General features: G+C 36.6%; 1 protein-coding gene across 2 annotated transcripts in view; it reads left to right on the top strand.

Annotated features, from left to right (window-relative positions):
• PKL (chromatin remodeling factor CHD3 (PICKLE)) overlaps nucleotides 1-15552 on the top strand; it is a 54605-nt gene extending 39053 nt beyond the window's left edge. Inside the window, exons 19-31 of one of the 2 annotated variants that reach the window (XM_011623839.3) lie at nucleotides 387-496; nucleotides 635-713; nucleotides 1068-1271; nucleotides 5963-6107; nucleotides 6199-6304; nucleotides 6517-6591; nucleotides 8439-8500; nucleotides 8604-8680; nucleotides 10989-11119; nucleotides 11336-11735; nucleotides 12635-12785; nucleotides 13479-13552; nucleotides 14482-15552. In XM_011623839.3, coding sequence (XP_011622141.1) covers nucleotides 387-496; nucleotides 635-713; nucleotides 1068-1271; nucleotides 5963-6107; nucleotides 6199-6304; nucleotides 6517-6591; nucleotides 8439-8500; nucleotides 8604-8680; nucleotides 10989-11119; nucleotides 11336-11735; nucleotides 12635-12785; nucleotides 13479-13552; nucleotides 14482-15309 — 2442 coding nt within the window. In that variant the 3' untranslated portion in view covers nucleotides 15310-15552. Of the gene's footprint in view, nucleotides 1-386; nucleotides 497-634; nucleotides 714-1067; nucleotides 1272-5962; nucleotides 6108-6198; nucleotides 6305-6516; nucleotides 6592-8438; nucleotides 8501-8603; nucleotides 8681-10988; nucleotides 11120-11335; nucleotides 11736-12628; nucleotides 12786-13478; nucleotides 13553-14481 lie in introns of both variants that reach the window. The other variant, XM_006841110.4, reaches the window with a different exon arrangement.
• The last annotated feature ends 2210 nt before the right edge of the window (nucleotides 15553-17762 follow it).

The raw sequence follows: 17762 nt of genomic DNA, 5'->3' as shown, positions 1-17762 counted from the left end.
TCCCCTTCTCTTTCTTTCTCTGCTGCCCAAGCCATCAGAGCACCCAGCCTGTGGGTGCCAACATGGGGCAAGCGGTTTTTTTTGTGTAATTTGTTGAATATTATATACAGTCAGCTTTTTCCACGAGCGGGGGGGAGAATCAACAATGCGTCCTTTGAAACAACATATACTACAGCACATTTACAGTTGTTCATCGATTTTTCCCAAGAGAAGTGTTCCCTCGTTATGTTGTGCTTCCACACCCCTTTTGTCTCACTGAGACATAGGAGTTTATAGTTTTAATTTGGTTTTCTTTGCTTAACTTAAGATGTACTTGCTGTTGCTAAGTTTATAAGCAAAAATTGATATGGGCTTTGTGACAACTATAATTTGCTTTTGTACCCCAGGAAGAATTGGATGACATCATTAGATACGGATCACAAGAGTTGTTTGCTGAAGATGAAGATGAATCTGGTAAAGCTCGCCAGATTCATTATGACGATGCATCAATTGATAGGTACTCTCTAGCACTATTCTGTAATTCTCTGGAGTTTCATTGAGACTCAAAAACAATAAAAAGAACAAAGATTCTCTCGATTTTCATTTCCTAGTTGCCATTTTTACAAAATCTGATTCATTTTCTTGTTCTCTAAAGACTACTTGACCGTGAAAAGATCAACAATGAAGAGGCTTCCGTTGAAGATGAGGATGATGGATTCTTGAAGGCTTTCAAGGTGCCATCTTATTTTGCTTTGTTTGGTAATATAGACAACAGTCCGTTAGCTTTTCTTGTTTAGGGAACCCCTGGAATTGGCATTCAGGGAGTATTAGTGTTATACAGTTTCTTAATCGGAAATTCTGAAGTGTTTTTAATGGATTGTGCTAGAAAGTATCAGATTTCATTTACTTGTGCTTGATTATGGAAGTGAGATACTGTGGAAAACTGGATCGTGGTTAAGTTTGCTGCCATCATTTGTTAATAATTTGAGCCAGTTATAGCTTTTACAACCCTGATTAAGGGTGCTAATTGTAGCTCTCACACTCAACTCTTTCTTCAAAATTTTAATAGTGTTTGCAACTTCTATTAGGTTGCAAATTTTGAGTATATAGATGAAGAAGAGGCTACAGCAGCAAGGGAAGAGGAAGCAAAGAAGCAAACTGAGATAAAACAACAAGCAGAAAACATGGCTGAGAGAGCGCGTTATTGGGAGGAACTATTGAAGGGAAAATATGAGGAACACCGTCTTGAAGAGTTTACGGCATTGGGCAAGGGAAAGCGCAGCCGGAAACAGGTATTATTTTGTTTGCTTTCTATTTGATTTTACATTGAGGATGTTTGGGACATCGAATGTTGATTCAAGCTGATTGCTTGACTTGCTTCTCAGAATGGCTTTTTCATTGGCTGCTTCATGTTTGTGTTTGTCCGTTGTCAGTCCTTTCATTGTAAATGATCAATGTAAGATTCTACATATATCTTTTCTGAGTAGGTCAGTGTAGGATTTGCAACTGGACATAGTGTTTTGCTATTACCAAAAAAAAAAAAAAAAACTTTGTATTTGAGTTGCAAAGGGGTTGCTGTAACTTATACTGTTGAGTCGTCAAAAAATTGTTCTATTCGTATTAGCAATACACTAGTGAAGGATAAGTTTTGAGTCAACTTGAAAGACACTGCTGAACTTATTGGTGTAATGATTATGATGCTAATAGTTGTGTGTGCAGAAAGGTATATTGGTGGTTTAGGGTTATAAATCTGTGACAATGGCAAGTAGTATTTTATTTGTAGATGAAATCGGTTACCAAACTGCTTAACTGATAAATTTCCTTGATATGCTAACTGATCTTCTGATGGACTAATGCTTTATCTCTTGAATATTTGGCAAATATTGCAGCTTATCATATGAGTAAATACCTGTAGATTTTTACACTGGATTGGAAGATTGAATGTTAAGTGGTCACTATATGGTCATATGTGTGTATGTCTATCAGGCTATGCTACCTGGAGCCCTGCTGTTGTACTTCGAAGCATCACATGTCAACATATTTAATGTTGTTAGAATCTTCAGTTCGCAATTTGGATTGTTTAGTTTGGTTTTAATTAAGAGTGCGGTTTGTACAAGGCATCAACTGCCTTCCAAGCTAACAATGTGGGTTCGATTCCCGCTACATTCTCCCTCCATACATGATAGAACTTTGATCTTTATATACATTTTGATTATAAGATTCCCGCACGGAATACAATCAATGGGATTTTTTTTTCTAAAGAGATGACGGGAAAAGAGAAATGGGAAAGAAGAGAATCAGAATCAGATGCGTCCATTGTCTAATGGATAGACAGAGGCCTTCTAAACCTTTGGTATTGGTTCGAATCCTATTAAACGCAATTTATTTCCTTCTATTTTTTGTTTCGACTACAAACAAATTTTGAATGATTCAAATCAGAGAGATCTTTCTCAACGATTCCTATTGTACTAAAATACACCTCAAAATAATCAATGAATTCATTTATTTTTGTTTTTTCTTGAAATAAAAACAGTTTCATCTATTCCTGAATTGCTTCGGCTTCCTCGGTGAATGTCGGGGTAGAAACAATCCAAGTAAGGCACACCTCCAAATTATGCTAAAAGATGTAGTTCTGGTGCTGGCAAACTTTGTTGATGGCCTAAAAATCATTTTCATCCCTAACTGTAGAATTCATAACTCTAAGAATGGTGCACATCGAGAAGATCTATAAACACATGGAAATCTTGATAATGGATGGTCCAAATGATGTTCTACAAGATGTACTATTTTCAAGACTTGAGATTCATCTTCATCATCATCATCGTCCAAGCCTTATCCCAATCATTTGGCGCCAGCTAAATGAACTATGTTCCTCCATTCTTCTTTGTCAAGGGCCATACCCTCAGTAGGACCAAAAGTCACCATATCATTTCTCACTACTTCTATCCAGTCTTTTTGGGCTTTTCCTTTGCCCTTTTAGAACCTTCCACTTGAACCCAATCGCACCTCGTAATAGGTTTTTTATTAGGTCTACGCTACACATAGCAAGCCCACCTAAGTCTACTTTCCCTCATCTTATCGCCTATTGAAGCCACATCTAAGTTCCCTTGTATGTATTCATCCAAATTCTATCCTTTCTTGTCTTGCCACTCATCTATTTCAACATCCTTATCTCAGTTACGCTCATTCCGTGTACATGTTTCTTGCTCGACTAACATTCCGTCGCATAAAGCATGACTGGTCTTACAACCATCCCATGGAACTTTCCCTTCAGTCTCAATGGTATATGCCGTGTTCACATAAAACTTTGGATGTGCATTTCCATTTCTCCCACCCAGCTCTAATTCTATATGTGATATCTTCATCAGTCTTTCCATTCTCTTGGATTATCGATCCTAGATATCAGAAACAATCTCTTTTAGGAAAAAAAAGAGACTTCAAGTCTTGGAAGTAGGACATCTTGTATTGCATTATCTAGACCGTCAATTTTCATAATTTTTAAGTCTTCATAGATTTGCATGATGTACACTATTTTTGAAGCTTTAAAATTTATAGTTAGAGATGAAAATAAATTTTCAGGTCATCATAAAGTTTTTCGATCCTGAATTGACATCTTTTGACACTTTTTGAAGGTACGCCTTACTTTAATTGTTTAGGGCCTCAGCCTTTACAAACCACACCCATTATACTAAAGTTTATATCTATCAATTTCCTGAGCTTTTTCCCCTTTCCACTTAGTTTCTTGTAGACAAGCTATGTTAACTCTTCCGTGTCTCATTGTATCTACTAACTCCGTGCTCGTACCTGTTAATGTTCTTATATTCCACGTAGCTAGACGAATCTTACTCTCTTGGTCTAGCTTCTTTACCCACGCTCTATTAGAATGATGCGAGAATCCTTGCCTACTTATCACCGTAACCGGGCAATATTGCGGCACGTCGCTTAGGGGGGAACACCCTATCTAACCCATGCTCTTCTCTTATTATACCTAGGTACCGGTAAGTGCGTCGCTTTTGGGGAACACTCTAGCTAACCCTTTCTTATTTCTTACTGCACCCGGGTGGTGTAGCACGTTGCTTAACGGGAATGCCCTATCATGAGCATATAACATAGATTTAGAATTCATGATAAGTTGCAGCAAAGTTTTACGCTGATTGCCTATCTAACATAATCCACCTCTTTTACCTGGGCTTGGGATGGGTTAAGGGAAAGTTTAAGTCCTCACCCTTATTAGACGATTTTCAAGAATTGAAATTACCATTGTTTTTTCCATATCCATACATCTCAAGGTCAAGTTGATCAATTGGAGGGTTTTGTAGTGTCTTCTTGTTTTTGGGAATGTGTTAACTGTAAAATGTCAATAAATATGTTTTGGTGGTTTTGTAGTGTGCTTTACTTCTACAATATAAGTTGACACCTTATATAACTTCTCCCTTCAATTAATGTGATGATGATATATGAATTTAATATTTTTCATAGCAGTCCATTTTGGAGGCAATTGGAATTGCAGTGCTTGGTTGGCTCAAATGCTCATCAAGTGTAAATAAAAGAAGGAAAGTTCTGCTGGGGTTCCCTAGACGACAAATTTCATTCAATGGGCTATGAGGACCATTACCATGACGAAGTCCAGGAAGGACTGCGAGTGCACTAATTGTTTAATGCTTGTCATTCTCTGGAGATACCCATCATAGAGTCCTTTGAGGACACCAATAAGTCTATATTTTCCATCACTTAGGGAAATGCTTTCTTGAAGTTGAACTTTCAAAAAGAAATTTCAATTGACATGGTCGGAGGTGATGCTTATGACAAGCTTAGAGATGTTTTCAGGTCTATAAGAACCCATTTGTGAACTGATTGCTTTGTTAGCTTAAAAAACACCTTGATAGATGTTTTTACCACATATGAACCAACACATGAATCTCAATGGGATTGGGAGCAAAAAAGTAGGTTGAGGTTAAGATTGATTATAACCCTTTAAGCGGGTAATTTATACGTTTTGTTAAGAGACATAGAAGCACATTTGTACATGTCTTATACCCTATTTCTGTTAGAAAATTATGTACATTTTGTTACCCATTGGGACTTTTCTTTCTTCAATTAGTCTTCCTTATGTGGAAGTTTTTGTTAACTTGTACACATTTATGCTGATTAAGGTTAATGGCGTTCATTTTCTGCAATTCTCTGAAAGGTGACTCATGTGTAAACCTTAATTTATCTTCCAAATGGTTATCAAAGGAAGAATACTCTATTTTCCTGATAATCAATAGCCTGAAAGTTTGACCTGCATGTCAGACTATCAGTACTATTCTTTCTGAAACTGGGTTGCATTTGTGACGTATATGAGAACAAATGTTTCAGGAAAGTTAGGGTTTGCTTCTCTTTAATTACTTTGATAGCCATTTCAGGCTCTTCTGCCAACTTGTTATGGATTTCAAAATTTGGTTTTGTTTCTGACTTAGTTGGAAAAGATAGCAGGCACCGTATACATACATACACACACTACACACACGCACATATAGCTTCCTGGAATCTTATTTTCAGAAATTAAGGATGTCATATAGAATTCACCGACAACCTTGAGAAGCTTTTCTGGAAGAACATTTACAGTCACAATTCGCTAATACCCACTGTGAGCACCATGTTACTCCTTGGATTGTATTTGTATGAGGCATTGTTGCCTAGCTTTTAATAATATGATTTTGTTGTTGGAGTCTTTGAGACTTCTGTGACTTGAGCATTCTGGGAAGTCTTTTGTTTCAGATTTCTGCTTTGTAGAATTAGTTGTAGGAATCATATGTTATAATATTTTAGCAATATTTTGCATTTCATGTTCTTTTTGTTTCAACTTGTAATCAATTCCAAGAGATGTAAGGTCTACTAAATATTTTTATATTAGATGAGTGATAATGATTGTACTATGATCCATGCATTGATTAGAGATTGCCCTTTGTTTGTCATTTCTGTTTTCTTTTCTTTCATTCAGATGGTATCTGTAGAGGAAGATGATCTTGCTGGATTGGAAGATGTGAGTTCAGAAGAAGAGGATAATGATGAAGGTGATTGGACAGATAATGGAATGGGTTCGGGTGGTGGGAGAAAAAATCATTCTTCAAAGAAGAGATCTCGAGGTATCTTAAGTAGCTTTAACTAAAAATTATAGTTAGAGATGATATTGTGGACTTGCTTTAATGAAGTTATGTTTTTGTACAAAAAATTTAGTGGATACGATGGAAGCACTTCCTCTAATGGAGGGTGAAGGAAAATCATTTAGAGTTCTTGGATTCACTCAGAACCAGCGAGCTGCATTTGTTCAAATATTAATGAGGTATTTTGATTCTTGTCAATTTATGTGTTAATGAAGAATATTTGATGAATACTTGGTAACTATTTGGGGCCAAAATTTATCTGGTCTTCTTGGTTGGCCTTTTTGCATAATCTACATGGCACATGTCTGAAAAGTGATTTTAGTGTTTGAATATACATGATTTTATTGCTTGAATATACATCTGTTTATATTTCCGCATTATTTCTTTGCAGGTTTGGGTTGGGTGAATTTGATTGGAGCGAGTTTGTTTCACGTATGAAGCAAAAAACCCTGGAGGAGATCAAAGTGTATGTAACAAATCTTCCTTCAACCCAGCAAACAACGCTTACGTCATTTTTACTTGTAGATATCTTCAAGTGTTTATTTTATTTCATTGATTATTTATATATCTAAATCGCTTAAGTTGATTATTTTTGCATTTTTGTTTGTGTTGAATTTCTTTTTACATTTTCCAACCATAGCAATGCTAAATATTTGATGGATATTTTTATAGGATATTTATATGCTTTTTGTTTGGTGATGCCTTCCATTTCTCGTATGGGTTTCACATGAACCTCTTGACCTCATTGTTTTGAACTTCTAAAAACATCGATTGAGGGCATCCCTCCTAATCTGTTTGAGTTTTTCTAAATTTGAAGTAGGAAACTCATAGGAGATGCTATATTTGACCATGATTCTGTTATGGAAATAAATTCCTTGCATTAAGGGATTCTAGCACTTGGCTCTGTTTTTGGGTTATTCAGGGTCACAGGCTGTCTAAGACTTAAATCCCACTGCTGACTTTCTGCAAGAAAAGAGATTACAAAAAAAGAGAGAGAATAAATCTGTAACGATAATCATGAAACCTACTCATAGAAAATAATGTTCCTAAATTCTTAGGAGAATGTAAGGGAATTGAAAAAATAAACAATGCTATTGTAATTATATAAAAAATAAATTTGTCTTAATGATTTGACCAATTTTGTTAAGAAGTATTTAGCTAATTCAATGATTTATCATGTTTACTTGTGTTAATTATGGTTCAGTTTAGGTAGCTATTGTCTGCACTCCACTTGGGTTTTCAGGCGCATAATTTTTAGAACTTAAGCTCAAGTTACCATTTAGTTAATGGCAATGTGTCAATGCAAATGAGCCTTGCTACTAATACCATTTAGAAATGCCTTCCATTTCTCATATGGGTTTCACATGAACCTCTTGACCTCATTGTTTTGAACTTCTAAAAACATTGATTGAGGGCATCCCTCCTAATCTGTTGGAGTTTTTCTAAATTTGAAGTAGGAAACTCATAGGGGATGCTATATTTGACCATGATTCTGTTATGGAAATAAATTCCTTGGCATTAAGGGATTCTAGCACTTGGCTCTGTTTTTGGGTCATTCAGGGTCACAGGCTGTCTAAGACTTAAATCCCACTGCTGACTTTCTGGAAGAAAAGAGATTACAAAAAAAGCAAGCGAATAAATCTGTAACGAGAATCATGAAACCTACTCATAGAAAATAATGTTCCTAAATTCTTAGGAGATTGTAAGGGAATAGAAAAAATAAACAATGCTATTGTAATTATATAAAAAATAAATTTGTACTTGACCAATTTTGTTAAGAAGTATTTAGCTAATTCAATGATTTATCATGTTTACTTGTGTTAATTATGGTTCAGTTTAGGTAGCTATTGTCTGCACTCCACTTGTGTTTTCAGTCGGCATAATTTTTAGAACTTAAGCTCAAGTTACCATTTCGTTAGCGGCAACGTGTCAATGCAAGTGAGCCTTGCTACTGATACCTGGCAGCAGCTAAGTCAAGGACAAGTGGGATTCATTTAGAGGCAAGTTTGTGCTTCAAACGAGTTGGAAGAACTTTTTTCCAGGCCAAGTACAGTCAGCTTGGGACTGTAGGTTCATGGATTAAGGGGGTTGGAAAAGTGATTATTATGTGATAAGCACTTTTAGCAATCACATGGCTCATACACTTTTTAATTTTTAGTGGACATTGCAGTATTTGCCTCATACTTTTAAGGCAATGAGGTTTATTACTTCATAACTCTCCTCATACATGTCCATTTTTTTTCTTTTTTTTCTTTGCGGGATTACATCTTGGAGTTTGAAAAACATTGTTCTTATTCATTTGTGTTCCTGTAGATATGGCACTCTCTTTTTGACTCACATTGCAGAAGATATTACAAATTCACCAACCTTTTCAGGTAACCAAGGCTGAATGTGTTGTCCAACTATCAGTTGAGCGTTTTAATACGTTGAAAAGGTTAATTATAAACTATTGACGGTTTTCCCTTTCTATTTTTTTAGATGGTGTACCAAAAGAAGGATTAAGAATCCCTGATGTGCTTGTTCGGATTGCAACTTTACACCTTATTAGAGACAAGGTATGTGTTCCATTAAATGTATTGGGCACCGTGCAAACTGTGCGTGCATTTCAAACTAAAAAATTATTTGTTGTTCACATTGTTCTAGTACTAGCAATCCTGATAAAGGGTGACCGTTCTAATTTGCTGTTACATTTGTTAAAATGCATCTTATTGGACATTTATGTTCTTTATTTTCCTATTGGACTAGGCAATGTAAAATGTGTGGGAAGTTGGGAACATAAAGCTATAACATTACTTAAATAACTTAGTTCAATAGTACATAAATTGGACTGTATCATTGGAGCACAATGCCTGTGTTACACTTCATTTGGGCAACATAAGACTACTGAAGGAAAAATGAATTGTGCCCTTCAGGAAAGTAACTTTATTTCTCTAACACTTCCCCACAGTTGTGAATAGAATTTCTATCATTTGTATAAGAGATTGAAAATGATACTTCCCAACTCACTCAGATAGAATGTCCCTAATTTATCCTTTGGTTCATGTGTATAATGTATTTGCCAGTCATGTTGTTGGTTTTTCCTTTTTTCTCACACTATGACAATCAACTTCTATGGGTGTGGATCTTTCATGGAAAACAAGAATCTTCTCATTGATTACAATAAGAATGGCCATAAAGAATGAGTTGGCACAACATTTATCATAAATAAAAGCTTGGACCAGAACCATCTCAAGAGCTGAATTAACACTCATGGATAGCAATGTAGAATTAACCGAGTTACTCTAGGTGAAGGTGTTGTAGGCACAAGTAAATCAAGCTAACACATTATGCACATGTTGATGCAGTAATGGGCACACACACACAAAGCAGTTGTGCCCAGCTTCTTTTGTAGCTTTCGTGTTAGGGTCCGGGGATTTGACGAGGTCACAACATTGCACACACGAATGCACACTCAAAAGAGTGCATGGGCTTCTGGCTGATGATGGCAAAGACAATTATGTATCAGTTCTTACAGTAGGCATCAAGCATTACTTTATTATATTATCGATCAAGTCATACCTTGCGGTAAATTTCAATTGCTCTCTGTACATAACCGCTTAGCACAATTTCCCTTCTTTTCTCCTTCTAAGCTGAAGCATGATATTATTTTCAGAGTTTTCTGATTATTCTTGTGGGAGGGGATGAGGTAGAGCTAGTGTTAAATTTCTGAAATGCACACCATAGTTGTTAGGATTGAAAGCGAATTGGGAGTGTGATAGGGAACTGGTGCAGGAGGGATCATGAAAGGATAGAAAATCCCTAAGGCTGGAGCTGTGTCCGTACATTTATTCCCTAAATGTTAGGGATCTCGATCTCACCCTTTTGGGGATCTTGCTTAGTATATGTAGTATAGGACTATACATACTCTTTAAAGTAGGGATATCTTTGTTTAGAGCCAGCAAGCAATGCAATGTTAAAAGTGTAGTTGCATTGTTAGCTGCTTGAAAATCATCATTTTTGTCTTTAAGGTGGGGATTGACATCCCTAACAGTGGGGATTGAGATCTCTTGTACACGGGTCGAGATCCCGAAATTTAAAAATCAAGATCCTTTGAAGATCTCTTTCCCTAACTGCGGGATCGAGATTCCGGTGCAGGCCACCTAGGTTGGGAGATCCCAAAAACTATGATGCATATACAGAAAGCATTTGTGCCGCAGCTTTCTCAGCTTTTGTAGAAGGGACTGGGGATTTGACGAGGTCACAGACATTGCACACACACAACAGTGCATCGACTTCTGGTTGTTAAGGTTAAAAAAAATTATATATTGGTTCTCTCAGTTAGGGATCAGGCATTACTTTATTATCGCAAACAAGTTCATGTCTCCTTAGCACAATTGCCCTTCTTTGTTCCATTTCAGGCACTTTCAGCTGAAGCATGATATTTTTTAAAGTTCTTGTGATTATTCTTGTGGTAGGGGATGAGGTAGAGCGAGTGTTAAATTTTTGTTGAACCTGCCCACGTTTGTATTAAGTGAGCAGTGAGGTTTTGTCAGTTTTATTTTTTTTAGTTATTGTTTACATCAAATGCTGATATGGCTTCATCCTACAAGATGTTTCATACAGTTAAGGAACATAAATCATGAATTTCAAAACGAAATATCCTTTTCTAGTCAATATCAACTAAATCGACTGCCTTCAAATTTTCTATGTTATTTTCAGATTTTCAGTTAGCTGTTTCAGCATTTTTGACCTCTTAATTATTGAGCAATACATGTTAGATTATTTAATGTCATAATGAAGACTGCATAGCTGAAGTTGTATTCTGTACACTTATGTAGTGCCGCTACCATTTTCTTTCCCCAATTTTCTTTCCCCAAAACACAGGTGAAGTTCTCGACAGAAAATCCAGGGTTGCCCCTCTTTGCTGAAGACATTGTGTCACGCTTTCCAGGGTTGAGGAGCAGTAGATATTGGAAAGAAGAACATGACTTGTCTTTATTATGTGCTGTTATGAAGTAAAAATTTATCAAAACTCTCCATTTATTGAGTTCCCATGTATTGCCTTTTTTTTATGTTGGCATAGGCTTTTTGCGCTTTTTATGTACTCTCCTATTTTTTATTCCCCATAAGCAACTCCTGTCCGTCTTCTTCAGTTTCTTTAGGATTTAGGATTTGCATCGATAGTTGCTTTCCTGTACTAATTTTTGTTTGCCAATTAAAATTCAATGTAGGCATGGCTATGGAAGATGGCTTGCTATTGTTGAAGATCCACATCTGGGCTTTCCAGGTATCATTTGCCAAGAGCAAAATTTGCCATATGTGAATGGTTCCCTCGCAGGATCCTCACAGATGCAAGATGGTGCACATTGTTCTTTTCCTGAAACCAATTTCGCTCACGAGCAAACTGGTTCTTCAAATGGAACAATCAATAGCCAGTTAAGAGAAGATGGTATAAGACATGGCTCAGGAAGTGTTGATGAAGCTGTTTCTGATGGGGGAAGTCAGGTTTTCCAAGATGGTTTGATGTCATATGAAAGTATTCAAGTGCAGAGAAGGCTTGTGGAGTTTATTAAGAAGAGGGTGAACTTCTTAGAGAAAGCTTTGAGTGTAGAATACCAGAAAGATTACTTTGTAAGTAGCACGGGTAATTCTTTTTTGGTTGTTCCAGTTACATATATGAGTTGCTTTTCTCTTTGGTAGCTTGGCTATCATAGCATTAGAACCCCAAGCTCTATGACTTAAGAATTTTCATGACAACTAATTGAGCAAGTGGATCTCTATTCCTTTCCTGAAGAAAGTAGTTACTTTATTTATTTATTTATTATGCGTTTTATTGGCTTTTTAACTGAATACCATATGGGACAGACTTGATGTTTCCTTTGGTTTGTCATCATGCTTTATTATTAATCCATTATATGGTTTGTATATTCTATTTTTCTCATTGCAGTTTCTTTGTTACTATACCTCCTTGAAAGTTTCTAGTTTTTGCTGGCAAATATATTGAATAGAATGTGTTTCATTCCATTAGGAGTGAAACAATTTCATTAGGGTTGATGCCTTGTATAGATGTGCTGTAGAATAGTCGAAGACTGAAATTCCCTTATGGATAGCAAATTTATATTACTACATACAAAGATAGAAGAAGTGCAGAGTTGCAAAATACTTTGTTCATGTTATGTATCTTTCTAAGGAGAGTTTTGACAATCCTAGTCAGGACATGAGACTTGCCCAAGTTGAGTGGGCTCAGGGAAAGCTTGACAGCGGGAAAAAAAATGAAAATAAGAAAAAATAGAGAACTTGGCTGAATCTGGCATCTGCTAATCTTTTTATGGTAAAGTTGGTGGAAGATAAAAAACGGTTGAGGGCTAAAACCTTGTGATAGACATGGAAAGGGTTTGCGACATAATTCATATTTTACTTCCACTCATATACTCTCTCATCGAAGAATGTGGAAAAGCCAGTTTTCATTTTCCAGTTCCTTCTTTAACGAAAACGATAATTTTTCCCCTGCCTCTTTACTCTAGGAGCAGCAGAATGATGCTAAAGGGTTTGAGTCTTCAAGTGCTGAGCCAGAAGTGGAGCCCATGGTGCATGATACGCCAAAAGTGCAAGATATTCCCAGTCCAAATTCTCTGGATGCCGACAATCAAATGCAATCGTTGTCTTCTTTAGATCCGATAGGTATGATTCTTTTCCTTCGATAGCTTAATCAGTAATGGCAAATACCTTGTTTTAAAACAAAAAATTTATGTTACAGAAACACTCAATTTTACTCCAACTCCATGCATTGGTTAGTGAAGACTCACTTATCAATGCTAGAAGAGAACCCAGAAGTTGTAAACAAACTGCTCATCTTTTTATTAGAATTGCAGAAGCTAATTTTTAGGCACTAACTGGGTCTTTGAGTTCTTCGCTGAAATTTTGTTTAGTGTTGACCTATATGTGATTTTTCTTATATTTTTTAGTTGACAATTCTTCTCATTCATGCTCTCCAGCTGTATTTTTTGGTTTTCTTTTTCAACTTAGCTAGAAATGATGGGAGGTTGAAGATCAGGGAATGGTTATGGAAATTTGCTGAAAATGTCCAAAGTATGTAAAATCTTTCATGTGACCATATCTGGTGTAATTTGTACATTGGGTAGGCATTTCAACTTTCAAATAGGTCTCGATTGAGAATAGTGGCTCCTTGCAACTTCATGGCGAATATTGAATGGCCCTACCACTTTTGAGAGAGTTCTCTATAGATACTGGCATTTTCCTTCCAAAAGTAGAAAGGAAAATAAAAAAATGATAAGCTAGAGGTATTTCATGTTTCCTCTTTATAGTGAATCAAGGTATCTTCATGTCATGTGCTAATCTGATTATATTTTGCAGGTAATGGGGAGTTAATCATAAACGCATATGATAATGATCCAGAACGCCTGGAAATGGTCCGCCTTTACAATGAGGTGTAGGCTCAATTACCTTACTCAAGTTTTTGGTCAATTTTCACCCAAATTAGTGTTTCCCTTAGTTGCATTTTTTGTCAAATTTCACCCAAATTAGTGTTTCAGCCTGGGGCCAAACCTGCAGGGGAAGTGTACCATAGTCCAAGTGTTTATGATATGGTACTCCAGGCTATACACCCAAAATTACTTCCCGTTCACAGATGGTTGGAGATTAACTGAAATTTTGCCAGGTGGTTTTTGGCGCAGGTATAGTTAATTTCCAACCGTCCGTCATTGAGACCTGTTAATTTATGTATCTCGGAGTACCACATACCATAGTCCATGGACTATGTCATGCTTAAAGAAAATGGGTACCACAGGCCTTAACTCATATGCTCCTCTGCTCTGAAGGCCATAATTCATTTAGATCTGGAAATTTTTTTGTTTTGTTTTTGTTGTTTTTTTTTTTGGAAAAACTTCAGATCTGGAAATATAACTATATTTTCAACAAACATAATGTCATTCTGAAATTTTGTCTAAGTGTTATTCTGGAATATTCCACTGAAATAGGGTGACTGGAAGATGACAAGATGTGTCCATGGTATTATGTTGTTCTGAAGTTTATAACTAGAAAGCATGTCAGGTCAACTTTCTGTTATTTACAGTTGACCGTTGATGTGAACTGTTACTCTGCCTTGTGCCCTCTTTGGCCGAGCATTCACCTCAAGTGTCCATTGTGATCAATGGAGGGGTGAGGTGGTTTGTATTATACTGTTTGTAAACTATATGGCTACATATATCGCTATATACAATCCCCTCGAAATTTCTTTAGGAGTTTAATCCTTAACACCTTAACTGAAGCCAAACTACATGTATTTCCAATTCGATAAGTTGTGAACACAAATGACCCTACGTTGATGACTCTATTGTGTATGGTTTCAAACTTGCAGATGTGCAAACTGGTAAATGATAATGAGCAAGACTCGGTCCAAACCTACTTTGGCAACAAATCAGCTGGCTTCAGGTTAAGGAAGAACCTTAAGGTTTTCGAAGGCATTCATGAGGAAGTTCAGAGAATCCTTGGCAGCAAACCACCTCAGGCTTCTCCTGCGACAGTTGTCTCAGAATCGAATCCACATAAGTTAGTCCAATCAGAACAAAAGCAACCGGTTAAAGTTGGAGTTCCAGGGACAAGTGAAAGGTTAGATTGTACAAGTTCTGAGATAAAGGCAAGTTCCATTAATGGTGCCTCTAACCCTGGCTCGAGTGCACTGCCCTCTGAAACCCTGCTGAATTTAGCGAATAACACTAGCATGGCCTCTGAAGTCCCGCTGAATTTAGCAGATACCACTAGCAAGGCCTCTGAAACCCCACAAAACTTGGTTGCTAGCAAGGACATTGAAAACATTGAAAACTCTGAAAATTTAGCAACCAACAGTGGCAAAGGTCCTGAAACCCTGGAAAATTTAGCGACTGACACTAGCAAGACCACAACGACCCCTGGAAATTTAATGCCCAACCTTGGCAAGGTCCCTGAAGCCGTGGAAAATTTTGCAACTAATAGAAGTGAGACCTCTGAAATCCCTCTGAACTCAGCGGGTAGGAGTTATAATGAGGGTACTTGCGAACCTCCATCGAATTTGGAACTGAAAGCTTCAACACTATACAAGCCTACTGCTTCTACAGTTCCTAGCGGGGACTCTGAAGTCCCAAGTGGAACAAGGGAAGCGAAGGATCCGGATTTAACCGTGGCTATGGAGGCTGCAGAACTGATTTGAACAAATGGTTGAGATTCACAGACAGGGCTGAGAAGCCGGCAGCTGGTGTCCATGTACTGGTATATGAGAGCTATAACACACTTTTACTAATGGAAAGGGAAAGGTTTAAAGGGTTTAATGTCATACTTATCCATGTATTCATCTACTGAGGTTTTGAATGTTCTTAGATCCCAATTGGGGCATTTATGTTCATGACGTTTATGTGATTGTTGATCCAATTATATCAAAATTTTTGTTTGAGCCTATCACCGAGTCTCAAGGTTTTGAAAACTGCAAAATATCTTTCATAATGGTATTGAGCATCGGCGTTTACAAATATTGCTTGGTAGAAATAGAAAGTTTTAGTATAGTTTTATATTGACTGCCTACTTAATACAACCCACTTTAACCCTGGTTTGGGATGGGTTAAGGGAAGATTTAAAGGTCCTTATTATTTTTAGACCCAAAATAAAATGCATTGAGATATTCAAAGATAATGTCTATTGTGCCTGTTATAACTCCCTGATGACAGGATAGTGTTTTTGGAACCATGGATTTTGCTGTTGGTAATGTGTTACCGAACATTTTGTTCTTTTAAATATTATGTTCGGTTGTTGAGGACCTAGTCGGCGATCAGTGGAGAGAGATTGATTTCAAAATCAGTTTGAGTCGCTTTGACCCTGTTCAAGCTCACTCAGCTTGTTGCTCCCACTGATGTACTCTTATTTAGCGGTCCTTTTCCTCTTCCTCTTGTTGACCAGAAAGAAGCCTTCTCTCCTTTGTGTTAAAAGGTCCAATTATGCTGCCTTGTTCATTATTAAGTGATATTCCGGTTTCGTACTGTGAATTGTGGCAAAAATAGGTTTGTTTTTTTGGGTCGAATTTTCCTGTTGGCATCAAAATCACGTGGGAAATGATGTATAGTTGGTTCGTTCTTTGGTTATTTAGTGGTTTGACATTCTACCTTGAACCAATAAATTTAATTCTGGTCTCAACCTTTACCCTTCTTTCTCACTCTCACTCTGTAGTTTCTTGTTGGGATTTCTGTAGCACTTGCATTGAATATTGGGTTCTGGACAAATTTGAATGATGTCATTATTACCAATTAATTCAAAGAATGATCAATGCCGCGCCTCTTGGTATTATCTATCGATTGTGGTTTCTATAAGGTTACAACTTTAAGCAATCCAATTGAGGCGCATGTCCAAATTTTATTATAATATGTAATTTTGGTGTAAAACGTTTTTAGGATTATCTCAAAATCTATTTTCATATCTACTTATAAAATTTTAAATTTAAAAAATAGTTAAAATCAAGAAGGTTTATAATCATATGAAATCTTGAAAATGACCAGTCTAAAAAATGTGTTGCAAGATGTACTCGATCTTTTTTTTTATTTTTGTTTTCATATTCATACATCTTGATATTGAGATGTTAATTAGAGAATTGTTCTACATTAAAACAACTTTTTCTGGCTGAATTTGAGGGGCATCTTTAAATCTACATTTTAAATTTTCAACCTTATATAAACTTTTCCTTATTTGTAAGTTTATTTATTTGCAATTACCGCTTTGGTGTCTATTTATCTCCCTCTTCTGCAGTGGGTATGACTCAAGTGACTGGATCACGAACATTAACAATGCCTTTCTTTGCACAGACCTTTTAAGTGAAGTTCAGATGGTGGATTTCTTTCAAGGGTGGAAACCTAAAGTGACAAACTTCCCATGAGATGGAACTTGGACCAACTAAAAATGCACTTAGGTTAATTTCTAAGCCAACAAAATTGATTGGTATGTATTGGGGCCAGTGTTGGAAAAATTGAAATCGGAATGGTTTGCTGGACATGGGCCCGGAAGCGGTTCAATCGGCCTAACCGGTAAATCGGCCGGTTCAACCGTTCTAACCAGGCAAGTCTTAGGTAGTAAAAAAAGTGTTAAAAAAATACAAAAAAATCTAATAAAATATGAAAAATATATTTCAAGAATGATTAAACAAAGCATAACCAAATGAAGTTGAAAATTAATGGAAAATGGGCTACGTACCATATTGGGGGTAAATATGGTCATGCCGGGATCATTAGTACAATGGATGCAACAACTTAAACTTGAGATATTTTTAGAGTTGCAATCATTTAGGAGTTGTGGAGTTACAATATAAAATTTAGAATTATGTTAGGAGTTGACTTATATTTACCAAGGAAGACTTTGGAATTTCTAAAGTTGAAGTGTTTTCAAATATGAGTAATCTCATCACGTATCGTTTTTTTGAAAGTCAGACCAAAATTAAGATGGGTACCACCGGCAATTGGAGTTCTGAAGATTGCCTTTGATGGTTATTCCCCTGAAAACCCAGAGGTAGCAAGTTTTGGTGGAGTATGCAAAGATCACAGTGGGAATATTTTTTTTTGTTATGCTGGATTGTGCGGTGTGGCTATTGCAAATCATGCAGAGTTAAGATCCTTTTTATAATGACTC

This window comes from Amborella trichopoda, chromosome 12 (assembly GCF_054954075.1).
Source record: "Amborella trichopoda isolate Santa Cruz 75 chromosome 12, AtrichopodaSantaCruz75HAP2 v2.0, whole genome shotgun sequence".
Classification (NCBI taxonomy): Eukaryota; Viridiplantae; Streptophyta; class Magnoliopsida; order Amborellales; family Amborellaceae; genus Amborella; species Amborella trichopoda.
This window is presented reverse-complemented; position numbering and strand designations above follow the sequence as displayed.